At 37.9% G+C, this 16419-nt stretch overlaps 1 protein-coding gene across 1 annotated transcript in view; it reads right to left on the reverse strand.

Moving 5' to 3' along the window:
• LOC104406164 (usherin-like) overlaps nt 1-16131 on the reverse strand; it is a gene marked incomplete at its 5' end in the record, with an annotated part of 112204 nt that extends 96073 nt beyond the window's left edge. Inside the window, 6 exon segments of the mRNA XM_010015079.1 lie at nt 3573-3685; nt 5409-5611; nt 7001-7210; nt 9686-9849; nt 12483-12605; nt 15797-16131. Of these exon segments, the coding sequence (XP_010013381.1) occupies nt 3573-3685; nt 5409-5611; nt 7001-7210; nt 9686-9849; nt 12483-12605; nt 15797-16131 (1148 nt within the window).
• Between the last annotated feature and the right edge of the window lie 288 nt (nt 16132-16419).

A 16419-nucleotide genomic window follows, 5' to 3' on the forward strand; every position in this document is an offset into this window, starting at 1 on the left:
GAATGAAAGTTGTGTTAGTCTCATCACGTAAGTGCTAAATTCTTAAAAGATCACATCAAATCTAAGATTCAGTGACTTTACTTTCATCAGATGGAATTAAAAATCACAGAAAAATCACAGCATTCACCTGACACTCTTAAGACAGGGAACACTGCTGCTATTAATGACCAGCAGATAAAATACTTTCCTCCTCAGGAGACAACCCACACTGAGCAACTGCTTCAGCACTACTGCACAAGAGTTAACTACCTGCTGTATCATGGACTGCAGTGCTAACATAATTAGAGAGGCGGTACGACACACTGCAGAAAGTCTGATAAATTGCATTACACTTCTGCTGTTGCTACAGATGTCTTAGAGAAATCTTCCTGTGCTTTGTTTTTCCCATTACTAAAGCAGGGAGAGCAAGTGGGTTGTCCTCCATGTCTTGAACACTTGAGGGAAAGTTCTGTGAAACAGAGCATATGTGAGAAACTTCTGTGTTTTGCCTGTCCTCTGAATGTATCTGGTTAGTTTGTTATAGGTCAGCTAGACATGACTCCACAACACGCCTTCCCCAGCATTTCATGTTTATTCACATAGTTTTGAATCCCTTACTTTAAGTTTTTTTTAACTTTCTGCCCATTTTACCAGTATGGAAAATCAGACTTACTTGTCTTTAATTCCCAAGACCTTGGAGAAATCTATACTACACTGTCTCTTCTTCCATTCCTCCAGTACCAAGACCAATTTAAAAGGTATCTTACACAGCACAGCAGTTTGGCACTTTCATATTTGAGCTCCTTTAGAACTCCTGAGCAAATACCATCATCCCAACAACTTAGTGCTGTATGTTTTATCCTTTTGTTCTAAAATCTTTCTCACTAACATGATAATTTGAAATAATTCCTCCAGCTCATACAGAAACCTTCTTAAGCCCCATGATACTGTGCATCAAACCAAAGAATTCACCTAGCTTTTCTCCCATGGCTTGAGCTTCTTTGCGTTTTCTATTATGCCCTGACCACGGTTTTTGGTTCCCCCAAAAGTGCATAAAGGACCCTTCTGCATGAAGCTATGAAGGATTTTCCGTAGTTTATGGCTATTTTTGGAGCCATCAAACTTCTAACTAAGCACTGAATAGAACTGCCAGCAGGGTTCATCTGCATTGTGCTTCACTTTTCGGAAAGGAGCAAAGCTGCTACTAAATATTGTCATTAGAAAAAACCCTAAGCATGCTTTATTACAAGGAAAAAGAGAAAGAAGAAAAGTATTTTAAAGAAGAATGAACTGTTTTCCAACATACCATGAGAACTGAATCCACTACCCAAACTTTAAGTCAGCATCCATATACATGGAGTACTGAGAGACCCTTCCAAACTGTATAATACAATATGATACTTCTCCATAGAGACAAACTCTGGTGTTCTAACTAAAAAAAGAATAAAAACCCCTCAAAAAGCATATTTAATTTCAATAGGATTTGTTTCTACCTATATGTGGCCAATGCAACCTGTCCACCACCCACAAAACAACCTCAAAACCCAGACAAGAAACGTAACAAACCAGAACCTGACATAGGACTTCAGGATTGGGTCCCATACTGTTTTCTCTTTGAAGTTTGGCATTATAAAATAATCATTCCAGGGCTGCGACCTTTTGTGCCAAGTTTCAGCCCGAAGCTGAGTTATTAACTGTAAGAGGTGGAAAAGTAAGGTATTTATAATGGCTCTCGTGGTATAACCTTCATTAGAGCAGTGTGGATGGAGCTGCTATTAGAAAGACTTCTAAGTCGGTGGATGAAATTATAATTTCTGTCATGCAGCACCTTGAGGCAAAGTTTAAAACAATTATTTGTGAATGCTACAAAGACATTATCCTACAGCATTCTCATCAATAATACAGCCCCCCAAACTGATTCAGAGGAGGGAAAACCCACCATGATTCCAATTAAAGACAAACTGCACAGTCTGTATTGTATCTCAGGTATCCCACGAGTCTATACTCTAGAAATGCCTTTTTTCTCTCTCTGATGACAGATATGTGTTAAAATGTTCTCTTGTCCACACAAACTGTGTTTTTCCCCCAGCTTTTTCTTTTATGGAGGATAAATAAGCAAAATACATATTCAGCCCAGCGCCTGCTGGAACTGTCAGCTGTAGTGTTTGTCATATTTCAATCAAAGCTGAAGCCAGCCAGTCATTTTTATACTGCACAATCCCTACATACTCGAGGACCAGAATTAATGAATTAGCTATTGATTAAATTCCACTCTAGCAAATCCACCGTGGCAAATAAATGAACTACCCGGGGCACGTGTAGGCCACGGCCAGACATGTCCTGGCAATCGATCAGTAGTTAGTATTCTTTTGGGATATAAGAACAGCTGATGATAATATGACATGTAGGAAAAGGCAGTGTAGAAACAGAGTCTGTTTCTGGCTGAGCAGATTATAAAGTAGGAAGGCATTTTTGATCCTTTTGCATTCATGGGTTATGACATATTTAGTCTATATATAATAGCAGAAACACACGTAAGTATTTGCAGTAGAGACAATACGGACAAAGGCATACAGAAGTTAAAGCCAAGGGCAAAAGATGAGATCCTGAATTGAGTTCTTATCATCAAACAAGCTTTGACTATATCTGTATGTGTGACAGAAAAATAGCAAGCCTAATTTCATCCTTATACAGAGACAAACGCTGAATTCAAGCAAAATTTAGTCATAATAAACAGCAAACCAAAGTCCTTAAGAGACTGGAGAAGCAAATCCATTCTGCTCGCCATTTCTGAAGGCTCAGATGTTAGATTTTTGTTACTTAATTAAAAAAACCAAAATTCTTTCTATAGAAGAAACAGTGCTAATGAGAATACTCTACCAGAAGTGTAATAAATTCACATGAACAACACTATAAACACAGGAGGCAAACTGTTTTATTGTTGGTGTAATTCTGAAAAATGTGTTCGAGAGCTTAGTTTTAGTCTGTATTTGGAAGATGTTAACTCCCAAAGAATCACTGTATATGTTACTATTTGGATGCTTCTAAGGACTGCAAATCTGAAACTTACTCTACAATTAAGAAGTTTGCCAATGCTTGTGGATGTAGTGGATAGGCAGACTGCAAACAGTGGTTCAAGGAGACATAGATATGCATGCCTTTTAAGATAGCTTACTAATTCTTACTGTTGTGATAGGTGACTTTTTTTACCCACAATTATTCTAAGTTTCCATTATCAGCATCGCATTGCTCCCTGAGCATTAATCTTCTTCTTCTCAACTGACAGCAAAATGTGATAATTTTCATTCCCCTACACCTCTTCTCTTAACTACTTCCACTTACGCTTTATTTATTATCACAGCACAGTGATACCCAAATGGGCATGTACAATCAACCAAGGGTGAGATTTCTTCAATTACTCTTTTGGCCAAGAACTTTAAGACCAAAAATAACAACTACGAAAGATTTTTTTGCAAAGTGCATTCATAATTCTTTTATGCTCCTTCTCAATTGAGAGAAGACAACCTTAAATTCTGGTCCCCGTTCCAGCTACAAATTCCTCTGATATATGAAAACCACCTATAGCATAGTACCTTGAGCCAATTACGTGAATAATGGGTGCTGACAGCTGCTTTGGCTCATCTTCCACAGTTGTAATCTGGGTCCCATTGCTCCTCACACAGGCATACACCGTGCAGGCTTCAACCTGATGAAGAAGAACATGAGTTTTACATACTCAGCTGCAGAAATTATTCAGGTCTGCTGCAGTTTAGACTTCTCTCTTCACCCATGATTTTATTCTTTTCCATTTAACAGGTTTAATACAGCCAGAAAAATACTGCAGCTTTGCAATGTACTTCACTGTATCATATCTTCTCAGACCATTTTCAAAACAAGGGCACATGAGGCCCTCTGGCACCAATTGTTGGTACCTATTATCACCAACAGAGTTGCAGTGAATTTGTTTTTCTGCATGCATAGGTAGAATCTGGTACACAATACTAATAAAAGTTACTCTGATTTGGGGCCTTGAGTAAGTTTCCTATGCCTACCATATATTCTGATGTAAAAATAAGGATATTTTTTTCTTGGTATTTTCTATTCCTTCACGTCTATTGTGTAAAATTAAAAGTGCAAAATGCAAATAGGAATCATACACTTTGTTATTAAAAATGCCAGAGAACTAAAACCTTATTCCTTCAATGCTTGGGATTAAACTAAGCAGAGGCAAAGTGAAATAGCTAGTGTAGGGTGCTAACGTGGTTTGCATTGTTAACAGATAAATTACTCAAAATAATAGAGCACAAAGTATGAAAGATAATGCAGTAAGATCACCAGTGAGACACACGTGCATTGAAAGTAACACTGTTTCTAGGACAAGAAAAAGAATCAAAACAAAATAAACCCAAACCCCAGCTTATTTTGGTTTTACCTATCATACTGCTGCAAATATAAGTCCAGTATAAAGACTTGGAAAGCAGAAGAGAAGAATAATTAACATCTCAAGCAACAGAAGGTGGCCATAGTAAATTAATATAGAGGGTCTATAAGTGAGGCAGTGCATTGAATTTGCATTGTTATTGAGAAAAGACGAATGTGTTTCCAAGCAGCATTCAGAAAGTCATATGTGTATTCATGGATGGAGGTTTGCTGTTTCAGAGGGGCTGGAACACAGAAATCTGTTACCGTGTGCCTGTCTGTGATGTTTATTTATGTGGTAATGGGATGCACAGTTTCAGAATGAAGTATGTGTGGTACTACTAAGTCTTTCTCATATATAATTCCAATGAAACCTGAATGAAATAGGAATATTTACAATTAAGTGTCAAACTGCATTTTTTGAATGTATTAATACAACTTAGGGATAGAAAGATTTTTTTTTCCTATTACTCTGCACAGAGTATTTTGCCTTTTGTTAGGTATATGAATAGAGAGGCAAAGATGGGAAAAGCAAAGGGAAAATACTGTACTTTTTAACAGCATAAAAAGTACTACTATGATTTCAGGAGAAAAAAGGATGGTAAAAGGATGACAAATGCAACATCATTATTTCTTTGTGCTGATATATTATGCATGCCTGATATTTCTAAAACAATTGCAATTTTCTTTTAATGAGTAGGAGTAGAATCTTCGCCTCTTTTGTAATATATGTTGGGGCTTTGCTAATGTAGCACAGAGCATTTAGGGGAAAGTAAATGGAGTTTTGATGGTCTGAAAAAAGATAATGGAAATTTGTATTATGAAAAGTGTACACACACCTAAAATATGCTGAAAATACATTTTTGCCTTGTATGTATATGCACACAAACATCAGTGCAAATATATGTCCACATATGTAAAGAAATTCACGAAACAGTATTCTGCTTGGAAATACACATATTTTATGTAAACCTGAAGTATATTACACAACTCAGAAAAGATATTCTAACCTGTATATCATATACACTGAATGGAGACAAATCTGCTAAAAGAAGGGAGCCCGGCTCGTTCATTCCAGTCTTGTACTGCTTATTATTTACATAGATGGAGTACTCTGTGACCACACCATTTGGGTTTGAAGGTGATGTCCAGATGACATGTACAGCTGTACTGTTGATGATGACAACCTCTGGAGGGAACATGCCCTCAGGCTCTAGAAATAAAGGAAGAAACTGAATAAACTCCAGCTGTCTCTGCAAAAGCACTTGTTTAACCAAATGCAGATTAGTATTTAGGTTTAGCAAAGGGTTCACTGCTTATCTGCTTGCCTCTGATGAAGTTATCACAGTCTGTAGTCTTCTGTAAATTGGCTTATTATACTCTCAGTTAGAAACCATGAGAGCTGATGGCAAAATGCTTTATACGGCAGCATAGTGTCAATCATCAGTAGTATGTGGCCAGTGAGATACGATGATAAATTATTCACCCATCTGCACTTCCAACATACAAATATTATTCTTTCTGTCTGCCCCAATCCTAATTCTTAAAAAAAGAGTAAAAAAGAAAAAAAAAAAAAAAGAGGAAAGAAAAAAAGAAAAAGAAGCATTTTGCTTTTAAAGCATAACCTGAGACTAAAATACTTTATGCCTGGTGGAACGTGACATTATCAGCCTTATAGCTGAAGCAATATGAAGCAATATGCAATATTGTCATTATGTAAATGGTTTTCAATGTTGATTACTACAGGTAATGATGAAGTCTAACACTTACTTAAATAAAAAACCCCACACAACACCTCCCTTAGCGTTAAATTACATAATTATCTAAGCATGTCAGAAATAACCATGCAAACCCCTATTTTTATCATAGGAACGAGTTGAAAAATTGCCCTTACGATTGATTCTATTTTATAAACAAAAGGTGCTGACCTTTGGCATCAGAAAGAAAATGGAATTCTCACTTAAAGTGCTTTGCTAATGACCTGGAACACTTGCTTCTGAGGTAATGATATTATAATGTTTATAATGAGACTTTATAAAGCAAAAAGATTAGAAAGACCATTCTAAACACATTTCTGGTGCACAATTTTTTAATTATTGTTTTATCCTCAACCTCCCTCCACCCCACATTTGCCCACTGGCATAGAAATGACTCATAAAGAATTTTCTTAGGGGCTGAACTTACACCTAGAGTTTCTGGTGTAAGTCTTTCCTGGTGACTCAGGAAAGGCCCTCTGTATGACTGTCATGTGAAAAGCACATCGCTTCACAGAGCAAATCTTTTAAAATGCCCATTAATTGTTTCTAAGTTCCACCATTTATTGATATGAACTCGGTTCCAAACTTAGTGCACACAGATAGGAATATGCAGGAGAAGATGAGAAAAAACTGGGTTAATGTCCGCTATTAGAGCTTTTGCTTCTGTCGCAGTGGGACTGTTTATTGATCGACCACGTGATGACAACCAGCACTTAAGCATTTTAGCCTTTATTTCTTTTATACCGGAAATTTTATAATGGAAGGATGACTGATCTCAACCCCAACAAAAATCAATCAATTTCTTTCTCAGATTTTAAGCCAAGCCACATTCACGGCTAACCAACCTCCATCCGAGGTAGTCACATGCACAACGTCACTGTTGATGCTGTGGGCTCCATTAAAAACTTCAAAAAATATCTCATACTCTGTGTTGGGCAGCAAATCGCTTATGACTATAGAGTTTACATCAGCCTGGATCTTCAGAGCTCTTTCATCATCAGTAGAATTCAAGAAGAGAGTGTAATACGCAACATCTCCTTGCAAATCTTGTAGCGCTAAGAAAAGAAAGGAAAAACACTGGGAGATCAACTGGGAAATCTTCAGTCAGCAAGTTTGTTATCAACAACATTTATTGTGAAGTAAAAGTAAATTTCATGCAGATCCCCTTATTTAAACAAAAGGTGAAGATTCCATCAAGTGCCTTCAATTTCACCCTTATAAGAAGTGATGCTCTTCCAACCTTGTCAAAATCATTAAAATCATGCTATCTAATACTGGAGAAAGCTCCCTTTCTCTAGACATCCCCTTGATGACAATGGAATCTGTGAAGTAAACCAATTAATAGGTGAAACCCACTGCTAGCAGTGGTGCGCAGCCTTTGCAGCTTGCCACTGCGAGAGGATAACTTCACCCAGATAGAAGGAAGAGAGCAAATGAGATTTTCCTCTAGCTAGGAATAAGGGGCAAGTGCCTATGCCTTAAATTATAGCTACATTCAACTTTATAGAGATGTTTTTTTGGCCATAGTGAAAATTAAAATCCACATGTTCACAGAATGGATGAGGTTGGAAGGGACCTCTGGAGGTCACCTATTCCAACCTCCTTGCACAAGCAGGGTCACCTACAGCACATATTGCTCAGGATTGTGTCCCTATGCCTCTTGAATATCTTCAGGGAAGAAGACTCCAAAACCTCTCTGGGCATCCTATTCTAATGCTCAGTCACCCTCACAGTAAAGAAGTTCTTCCTCATGTTCAGGTGGAATTTCCTGTGGTTTAGTTTGTGTCCATTGCCTCTTGTTTTATCACCTGGCATGACTGAGAAGAGTCTGGCCTCATTCTCTTGATACCCTCCCTTCAGATACCTATATACTTTGATCAGTTCCCCACTCGAGCCTTTTCTTCTTTAGGCTGAACAGACCCAGCACCCTCAACCTTTCCTCATAGGAGAGATGCTCCAGACCCTTAATCATTCTAGTAGCCCTTCACTGGACTTGCTCCAGGAGCTTCATGTCTCTCTTGTCCTGGGGAACCTAGAACTGGACACAGCCTATGTGTTGTTATTTCAGAACAAGCATGATAGCATTGTCTACACGTAAAGCTGTAATACACTCAGAAGCATTATATTTACAGGGGGGAAAAAACAGCTCCTCATGTTTCTTCCTAACATGTGTTTTGCCCAGCACTAGCTTCCCCAGAGAAAAGAAGAGAAATACTACAAATACTACAATTTTCTGACTACACAGGGAAAGACATTCACTGGGCAGAGCTGGTGGATAAACAAAGATTCCAGGCAAGCCTTACTTCGTCGTTTTAGTAACTCAGATGTAGTCTGTTATCTTATCTGTGCTTTGTCAAACAGTTTGGATCTGATCAAATGCAACTGCTTTTCCAGGAGGCATCAAGATGAAAAGAATAATTGAGACAAAAACTTTAAGCGCTAATACATGTTGCTTTAGATGACACACTGCACCACTGAACAGCATTCAGCTGGCTGGGAAAGAGCACTGATAAAAGCCAAAAGCATTTAGCATTTTCAGATTTAATAATACACAGTGTTGTCATGGAAATTCTTAATGAAGAATATGTTATTTTTAAGTGGTGCAGGTACAAGTCCTAAATACTTCAGTAGGATTTCCACAAAGAGAAAGATAGCAAGGCAACTTACATTAAGGACTCCCAAATTCCCAGAGAAAATAAGAAAGCCATTTGAAAACTACTATTATGACAAAAATGAAATATGGATATACAAAATAGTTACGATGCTTATTGCAGCATAAGAAGTAATAAAATACATAAGGTACTCAAATAATGGATGGCCTTGTCTTGGTGTTTAACCTTTGCATTGACAAACATACATGGAAGAAATATCTAAGGTATGAATGAAAATAAGACCAGATTGCATTACCTACATCTACAAGTTCAGGGGTTTAGATTACTAAGGTAATGAAACTTCAGTGAGCTGCTTCAGATCCATTACAGTCAGCTTTTACAAGAACGCTTACTTCAGGCATGCAATTATAAAAGAAGGAGACTACATTTGCTGCAATTCAGCACCCGGTCCTTACAAAATCATTTGCATGTAAGTCATGAAGAATTTCCCCGCTGCTGCATTAGCAAAGTAACTAGAGTAATTGGCTAAATTCATTTTAAGGAACAGAGCAAAATGAGAGAGAAAAGGGATCCTCTCATCCTGAAGGAATATAAATTTTCATACAGAGAAATGAAAAACACCACAAAGACAACAGGATTGTGTGCTCTACTTTATAGATTTCTCATGAGTTTTCACTAACTATTTCTTCACTTCCACTATTCTCATTCTGCAGAAATGGCATATAATAAATACGAACATGACTAAGAAATAGCAAGATGTGCACATTTTTTTCCCTATTTCTTCCCTCTCCTATCAAGGACACTTAGGTATATTATAAATCAAGACAAGGACTGTGTTTCCTGTGAGAGCAAGGAAGAGGAACATAAGCGATGGCAGGTTAACATCTAGTTACTGAAATAAATACTAAGCACACTTACTTGGTTTTGACCATTCCACTTCTACAGCAGTATGATTAACAGCATGTGCAATGAGGATACTTCCTTTCTCTGGTAATCCTGCTAATGTAGTAGCTACCACTTCTTCGCTTGATGTATATCCTACCTTGTTGTGCACTATGAGCTTGTACTCGTATGTTGTGTACCTGAGACATTTAAACAATAATTAAATGGAACAAAAATGGAGATGCAGAAAACATTTGCTGTGAACCTTTCCCCGTGCCAAACTTTTGCTGTTTCTTGCCCCCCCGGGCTGAAAAATTCAGCTGCAATGGTCTGCACCAATGAAGACTCTACAAGAGGGTTCTATTTTTCTGCAGTAGTTCAGTGTGATTAACATGGTAACAAAAATAAAACACATTATTTCACTTCTTCCTAGCTGCAGCTTCTGAGGTGTTGAGAGATTATAGCTCAATTCACTATGTAATTACAGCAGTGGCAACCTGCCAAAATTTGGATCAGAATTTAATCAAATGAGGCTTTTTTCCTCTTTTGGGAAACCCACTGATTTTAACTTGCAGAGTCTCATTTTTAAAAGTGATTCACCACACAGCCAGGACTCTCCCACCACTAAACATCATTAAAAAAAGTGCCTTAAGAATGCAAACTCATTCAATAAAGTCATTCTCTTCTGAACTGCGTATATTCAATAGATTTATTAAATACTTCATGTATATTTAGTAAACCAAGTGACTGTCACTCCATAATTTCTTCTCTAAATCAAGCAGCATATTAATGTATGTTAAGTGGGATTTCATAATCTCACATATAATTTCATCATAAAAAGCCTCACACAAAACCACGCAAACACAGGATCATCAGAACTTCACCGAGGCTGCAGCACTTTGGGATAAACCTCTACATTAAGGCTTAATACGTAGAGATTTCACCATAAAAAGGAAACTCATAGCATGTATTTACATCTACTTTTTAACTGCTTCACTGTAGCACTCCATATTATGCATCCACCAAGCATGATCTTCAAAAGAGCTAAGCTATAAGAGTCGCACTGAGAATAAAGCCAACTAATGGAAGCTCATTGGCTCCAACTGTAACTATAAGCATGGTAGAATGGTGATGACATACATAACATAAATCTTATTTCCCACCCTGCATTTTCTGTTGCTTGCACACATATAGTATTTTCCTGGACACTGTAGCAAATAAAAAAAGAAAAATGAACAGGATCTAGTCTTGCAATTTAATGATGAGACTTTGAGATTCATATTTTGATTCGTATTTCCAAAGATTAAAATAAGTTTGGCTTAGTGTACTGGAAATGAAGAAACCATCTGAAAAAAGTCATTGTAAACACAGACTTCTGTCAGGAATATAGTAAAATTTCACTAATTCTGAAACATGCCTAAAGCATGATACAAAGGAAAATAGACGCCGATATGTGGATTTTCTTTCTGGGAAAAATAAAGGTTGAGTCTCTCTGCAGCACCTTCCCTCCAGCCACAAACGCATCCCGAGCTGTTGACTGCAAAAGCATAGCTGCAGGTGGCAGAACCCTCCACGAAAGAAGTGTTCAGGTGTGTCCAAGGGTTAGGCACACTTTTCTGGTCACAGCTTGTTCAACCCAAAAGGTCACTGTGCCTAATGACTTGTCACTGAGGCCCTTTCAGAATTTATTGCCCCCTCTAAACTGCTAACGTAACTGCTGCACACATCAGTGCTGCTGAAATGAGCTAAACTAAAACCAAAGGAAACTATGTAGAATCCTAAACATGGCTGAAAGAAATGGGCAGGATTGGTCAAAAGAACAGCTTTATGATCAGCTATTGCAATGGATGAAAACAAGCAGTGACTTTCACCAAGTAGGCAGTGGAAAGCCAGAGGCAGTAGCCTTTGGCTTGGTTCATTCTATACAACAGTCATGATTAGAGGTCATATTCTGCTGGTTCACATCCTGCTCAGCAGGGATGCTCACACAGCTTTTATCATAAGTAGATATTTGAAGGGTAATGATTGACACGCAGTCCTCATAAACCACACCAAAGCACAGAGAACACACACTTCCTGAAACCATCCATGAATGTTTCTCAAACTTTACCTACAAAAAAACCAATGCAAAATCCATGTTGACATTCCTATTACAGGTTCTTAATATATGTACCTGCTTGTCTCAAGTGTGGTAGCCTTGACTTTGAGATGCAAGAAACTAAGGCTGATCAAGAGCAAATGTCTTGCTCTATACCACACAGTAGGTCTGTTTTGTACTGAGACACAGAACGCACCCTCCATTTCCCCACTTTCAACACTCTGCATCTAACTATAATGAAGCTAGCACAAAGCTGCCTTTAAATTAGATCTGCTGAGAGTGTGATGAATACTCTTCTTGCCTTTGGAGATATTAAAGTAATTGTTAATCTGCACTTTCAAAACCAGATAAGAAAAACAATGCTGAAACAAGTTTCAAATGTTTCCCAGCTAGGACTTCTCAAACAGCCATTCTGCCTGTGCTATGACTTTGCCAACACACAAATCCAGGGCGTATGTACACATGAATTGATTGCACGAGCATACCAATGCTAAAATTTCACAAGATCTCTATTTTCATCTGTTTTTCAGAGCAAAACAATATATGAATCAAGAACAACAGACTAATAATAAATCCCTGCATATTAGAATGATTAATACCAAAGACGATGACAAAAAAATATTTCATTACATAATTAGTATGTTCACTACATAAAGACACAAGAAATACTTTGAACTATTAAACATACACTATACAAAATGCCAGCATTTGTTTTTATAGTTTTTGTAATCTCACCTGCTAAGACCCTTATCTTCATAAAACCACTGAGTTCCTGAGTAAATATTGTGCCACAGATTTAAATCTTCAGGGGGATTTGATGCAAGTGGTTGCTGGATTTTACGTCTCAGGAGCTCATATCTAACACAAAAGACAAGCAGAACACCGGGATTATCTCAACTAATGTTATTACACAAAAAAAAACCAACAACCCACACAGTTTTTTTTAAAGGCACACATCATTTTGTTTTTACAGCTGTAAACTTTCTGAGATACACATTCTTTTTCATGTTTCATGATGTAAACCAGTCAATTACTTAAACTACTTCGAAAATGGAAAATGAAGCACCTCCATTGAAAGAATGAGTGTATTTAATGATTTACAGATGCTATGAAGATCAAGTCCAAATAGCCCAGTAACGGTGTCTTATGCAGACTTGACTGATGCCATCTGATATGCACAGGCAGCTCCAGAATCTGAAATGACAATGTCTCTTTCTTGCAAATGTGCCAAAACATATAGCATTGCTATTACTATTTTATTGGTAGTAGCAACTTAAGTGTGAATTTGTGTTTAACGTGTTTGCAAATAACCACAGTGTAAATTATGGGTGGCAAACAGGCATAGAATGAGGTAACTGTTCAATCCATCTGTAGACCTTAGCAAGGCACCTTTGTGTTTGGGTTGACATTCATGATGTGGGCTTAAAACACCAAACTCTTTCATCCTGGTTTTAACTGGTATCTGAAGCTGCATTCCTGTCTCTGTTCCAAACAGCAGGTCAGCTAAAGCCCATCTTTCATCAGGTCAACCATGAGACTGCCTGATTTGGAAAACATGCCTTCTGCCCGTTCTGCATTACTCACTCTTCATCACCTTTTATATGAAACCTTTATGGAATTTAACAAAACACTTAATGCTTGCACAAACTAACATACTTTGCGTTTCCTAATAATTCTAGGGATTACGTACAAAACTATATTCTAAAGGAAAGAATATTACATAGGTTTGTTCAAAATATTTAGGATTATTCTTCTTAATTACATTTCACAGGACTTTTAAAACAGGTTTTTTGTTTCAATTTGATGGTGGTGTTTTCTTTGTATGGCACCAAATGTTTGTACGCTTCCCGTCAGTTATAGATCCACTCTCAGGTTGATTTCAATAGTGAGCTGCAGTTTCAACCAAACTGTAGTTACAACACTGTTTCCACCGATGCCCAGCAAATTAGGTCATATGCATATCTATTCACTTAAATACACAACTTGATTCTCTATAGTGCTGAGATGCTGTGTATTATCCTTTCCCTGCCCCTCTATTTTGGAATGGTGCTACTGTTAAATTCCAGCCAAAAATATATGGATACTAACGCAGATCTTAAAGACCCTCATTTTAAGCAGTTTTTGGGTGAAAATGTTTCCTTCTGTGTTCAAGCATTCTGCAGAATGCCTTGGAGTGGGTCACCTCCCCAGTGCAATGATTTTTCTGACCACTGGCTTTATCTGTAAGTTGACATTTATCTTTTCTATGTTAAGATCATCTCCAATCTGATGAGAAAATGTTGGACAATACCATTCCAGATTTGAGACCCTGAATTAAGAGGGTATTTAATAGGTACTGCATACAGTGATTTTGCATTGCTTCAAAACCAGAAATCAACCGAGAAGCTGTCCCTTCAGTTTGGGGAATAATCCTCAACAGGTACAAACAAGCATTGCATCATTGACCTAAGGGATGCCAAACAAAATTACTGCAGAAGCTAGGAACTCAGCAACTCAGGAATTAAATAATAAAAACTAATTAAACTCCAACTCTATCAAAACATTCAAAAGACTTATACCTGAAGAAGAAGTTCTCACATGAGTGGCTCGTCAGTGTCAAATGAGCCCAAAGGCAGACTTTTGCAGTTTTATTAGGAACAATCCTGGCACATTCTGTCCAACATATTCCACAGACAAGTCACGAGAAACATCAAAACCTTTTTGAACACTGAATGGTGATCATGTGTAAATCACCCCCACTGGCAGCTGCTGTTGCTACTCTGCTTGCTGCAGACTTCTTGCTCCATCATGCTGTACAGAGCAGCTGCTTCAGTGGTTGTTCTTGTTGAGGGCAGCATGGCACACCATGAAGGAAATGAAGTCTGCAGATGTAGGTCGTGCTGAATTACTTCAATAATCTATGGTAAAATGGTCATGTTGTTAACCCCAGAATAACAGGGACTGCTTTTCAAAAGCTGCAAATTTTACTGGAGAGCAATCCTCATTTCATTCAGTTGTAGTGTGCCCTAATTAAGCCTGAAGAAAGAGTCAAGCTACTGTGCTGTAATAACATACGCAACTGAAATGGCATTACATGATAATTATCGAACCTATCGGTGCATCTAGGAGAGAGCTACTAACCAGAACATATGGAGCACAGAGATATAATTCCATGCACAATGTTTCCAAATACGTTAAACTCCTAGAATGAAAGATTTGTTTGACAGTTTGTATCATGTATACGTAAAGATATATTTGTCTTTATAAATCTTCATGCACTCAGATACATGTATTTTCAATGTATACGTGTGCTCATACACACACACACTGAGCAGTCAATAGATTCAAGTAAAGTTCCCCATCCCAGCGTTCCAGACAAGTCTCAGAGGAGGTGCCTTTCTCTGGTTCTTGTGGTGACATTCAGCCTGTTATACCCAGCACTTCCTTGCCTTTGCCATTTTTGGCTTTGCCCCCAAGCTTGTAGCATTTTAGCTTCCATTTTACTCACACACGCTCTAATTTGCAATTTATTAATCAGTTAAGTTTTGAAGATTAATTCATGTTAACATACTTCCAAATGGTCACTTTATGTGGAATAACCTATACAGAGTATTGAATACTGGATGTGTTAAATACTTACGTTCACAAAGATCTCATACTTGTCATTTTGTTGCTGCAATGTTACCTGAATTTGTCACCAAAAAGTAGCCGATGCTGCAGCCCAAACCAGATATGACCTTGCAAATATCCTGTACGTGCTCCTTTTGTCTTTTCAGACAGCACTGATTTGAAGGATCCAGAGCCTTCCCGCACAGACACCACACTTACTTTTAATAATCCCGTCTCTTTGTAAATTAAGTTCAAAACAATTCAAAGCCCACTCTACTATGCGCCTCTAGACATACCCACTTCCCATGAGTCCATTCATTGACTCCTGAACTCTAAAGAGGAACTTCAAGAAGTCATAAATTAAGCGATCACATCATAAAGTTTGTATCACTCAAAATTTTCTGAGTCAGATTTAGGTAAGGAGAAGAAAACTGTGATCTCAGTTGCAACTAAAAGCATACCTCAGATGAGGACCATTTGGCCTTAGCGGTGGTTGCCAAGAAATGGCAATAAAGGATTCGCTGATTGGAGTCACTGACAATGGACTGACCCCCTGAGGAACTGTGGAAGGTGTAGTCACATCTGTAGGCAAACTCTCTGTGCAGCCTCCTAGAAAGCCATCACCTCCAGAACAAGCTATTACAGTGACTGAATAGTTTGTATAGGGTATAAGATTAGTCACCAAATGACTTAACGTTGATGAAGTGTTCCCAGGAATGACAATTCGTGGATCTGGCATGCGAATCTCATAGTTAAGAATTTCCCCATTCTGTATTAGAGGAGGTTTCCATGAGACCTGATGGAGGGGAAAAAAAGGGAAAAAAATTAAGATAACCTATTTCTTACAGCCAGAATGCAGATGTACAGACACACCACGCTACAAATGGACATGAGTAAGACCTGAAGATGTGCTTTTCCTTCTTCATCAAAACAGACTTTGTGTATGACCCTTAACTGAGATTTTCTTTTTAAAGGTACATCAGTTAGAAATCTAACCTCCTTTAATTTTAGTGAGGATTGTAGTAACAGTTGAATGCAGTAGCCAGTGAAAAACCTACTATTTAGCTTCACCAGTAAAGCGTGA

The sequence above is a fragment of the Nestor notabilis genome, unplaced genomic scaffold (assembly GCF_000696875.1).
Source record: "Nestor notabilis isolate BGI_N333 unplaced genomic scaffold, ASM69687v1 scaffold4765, whole genome shotgun sequence".
Classification (NCBI taxonomy): Eukaryota; Metazoa; Chordata; class Aves; order Psittaciformes; family Psittacidae; genus Nestor; species Nestor notabilis.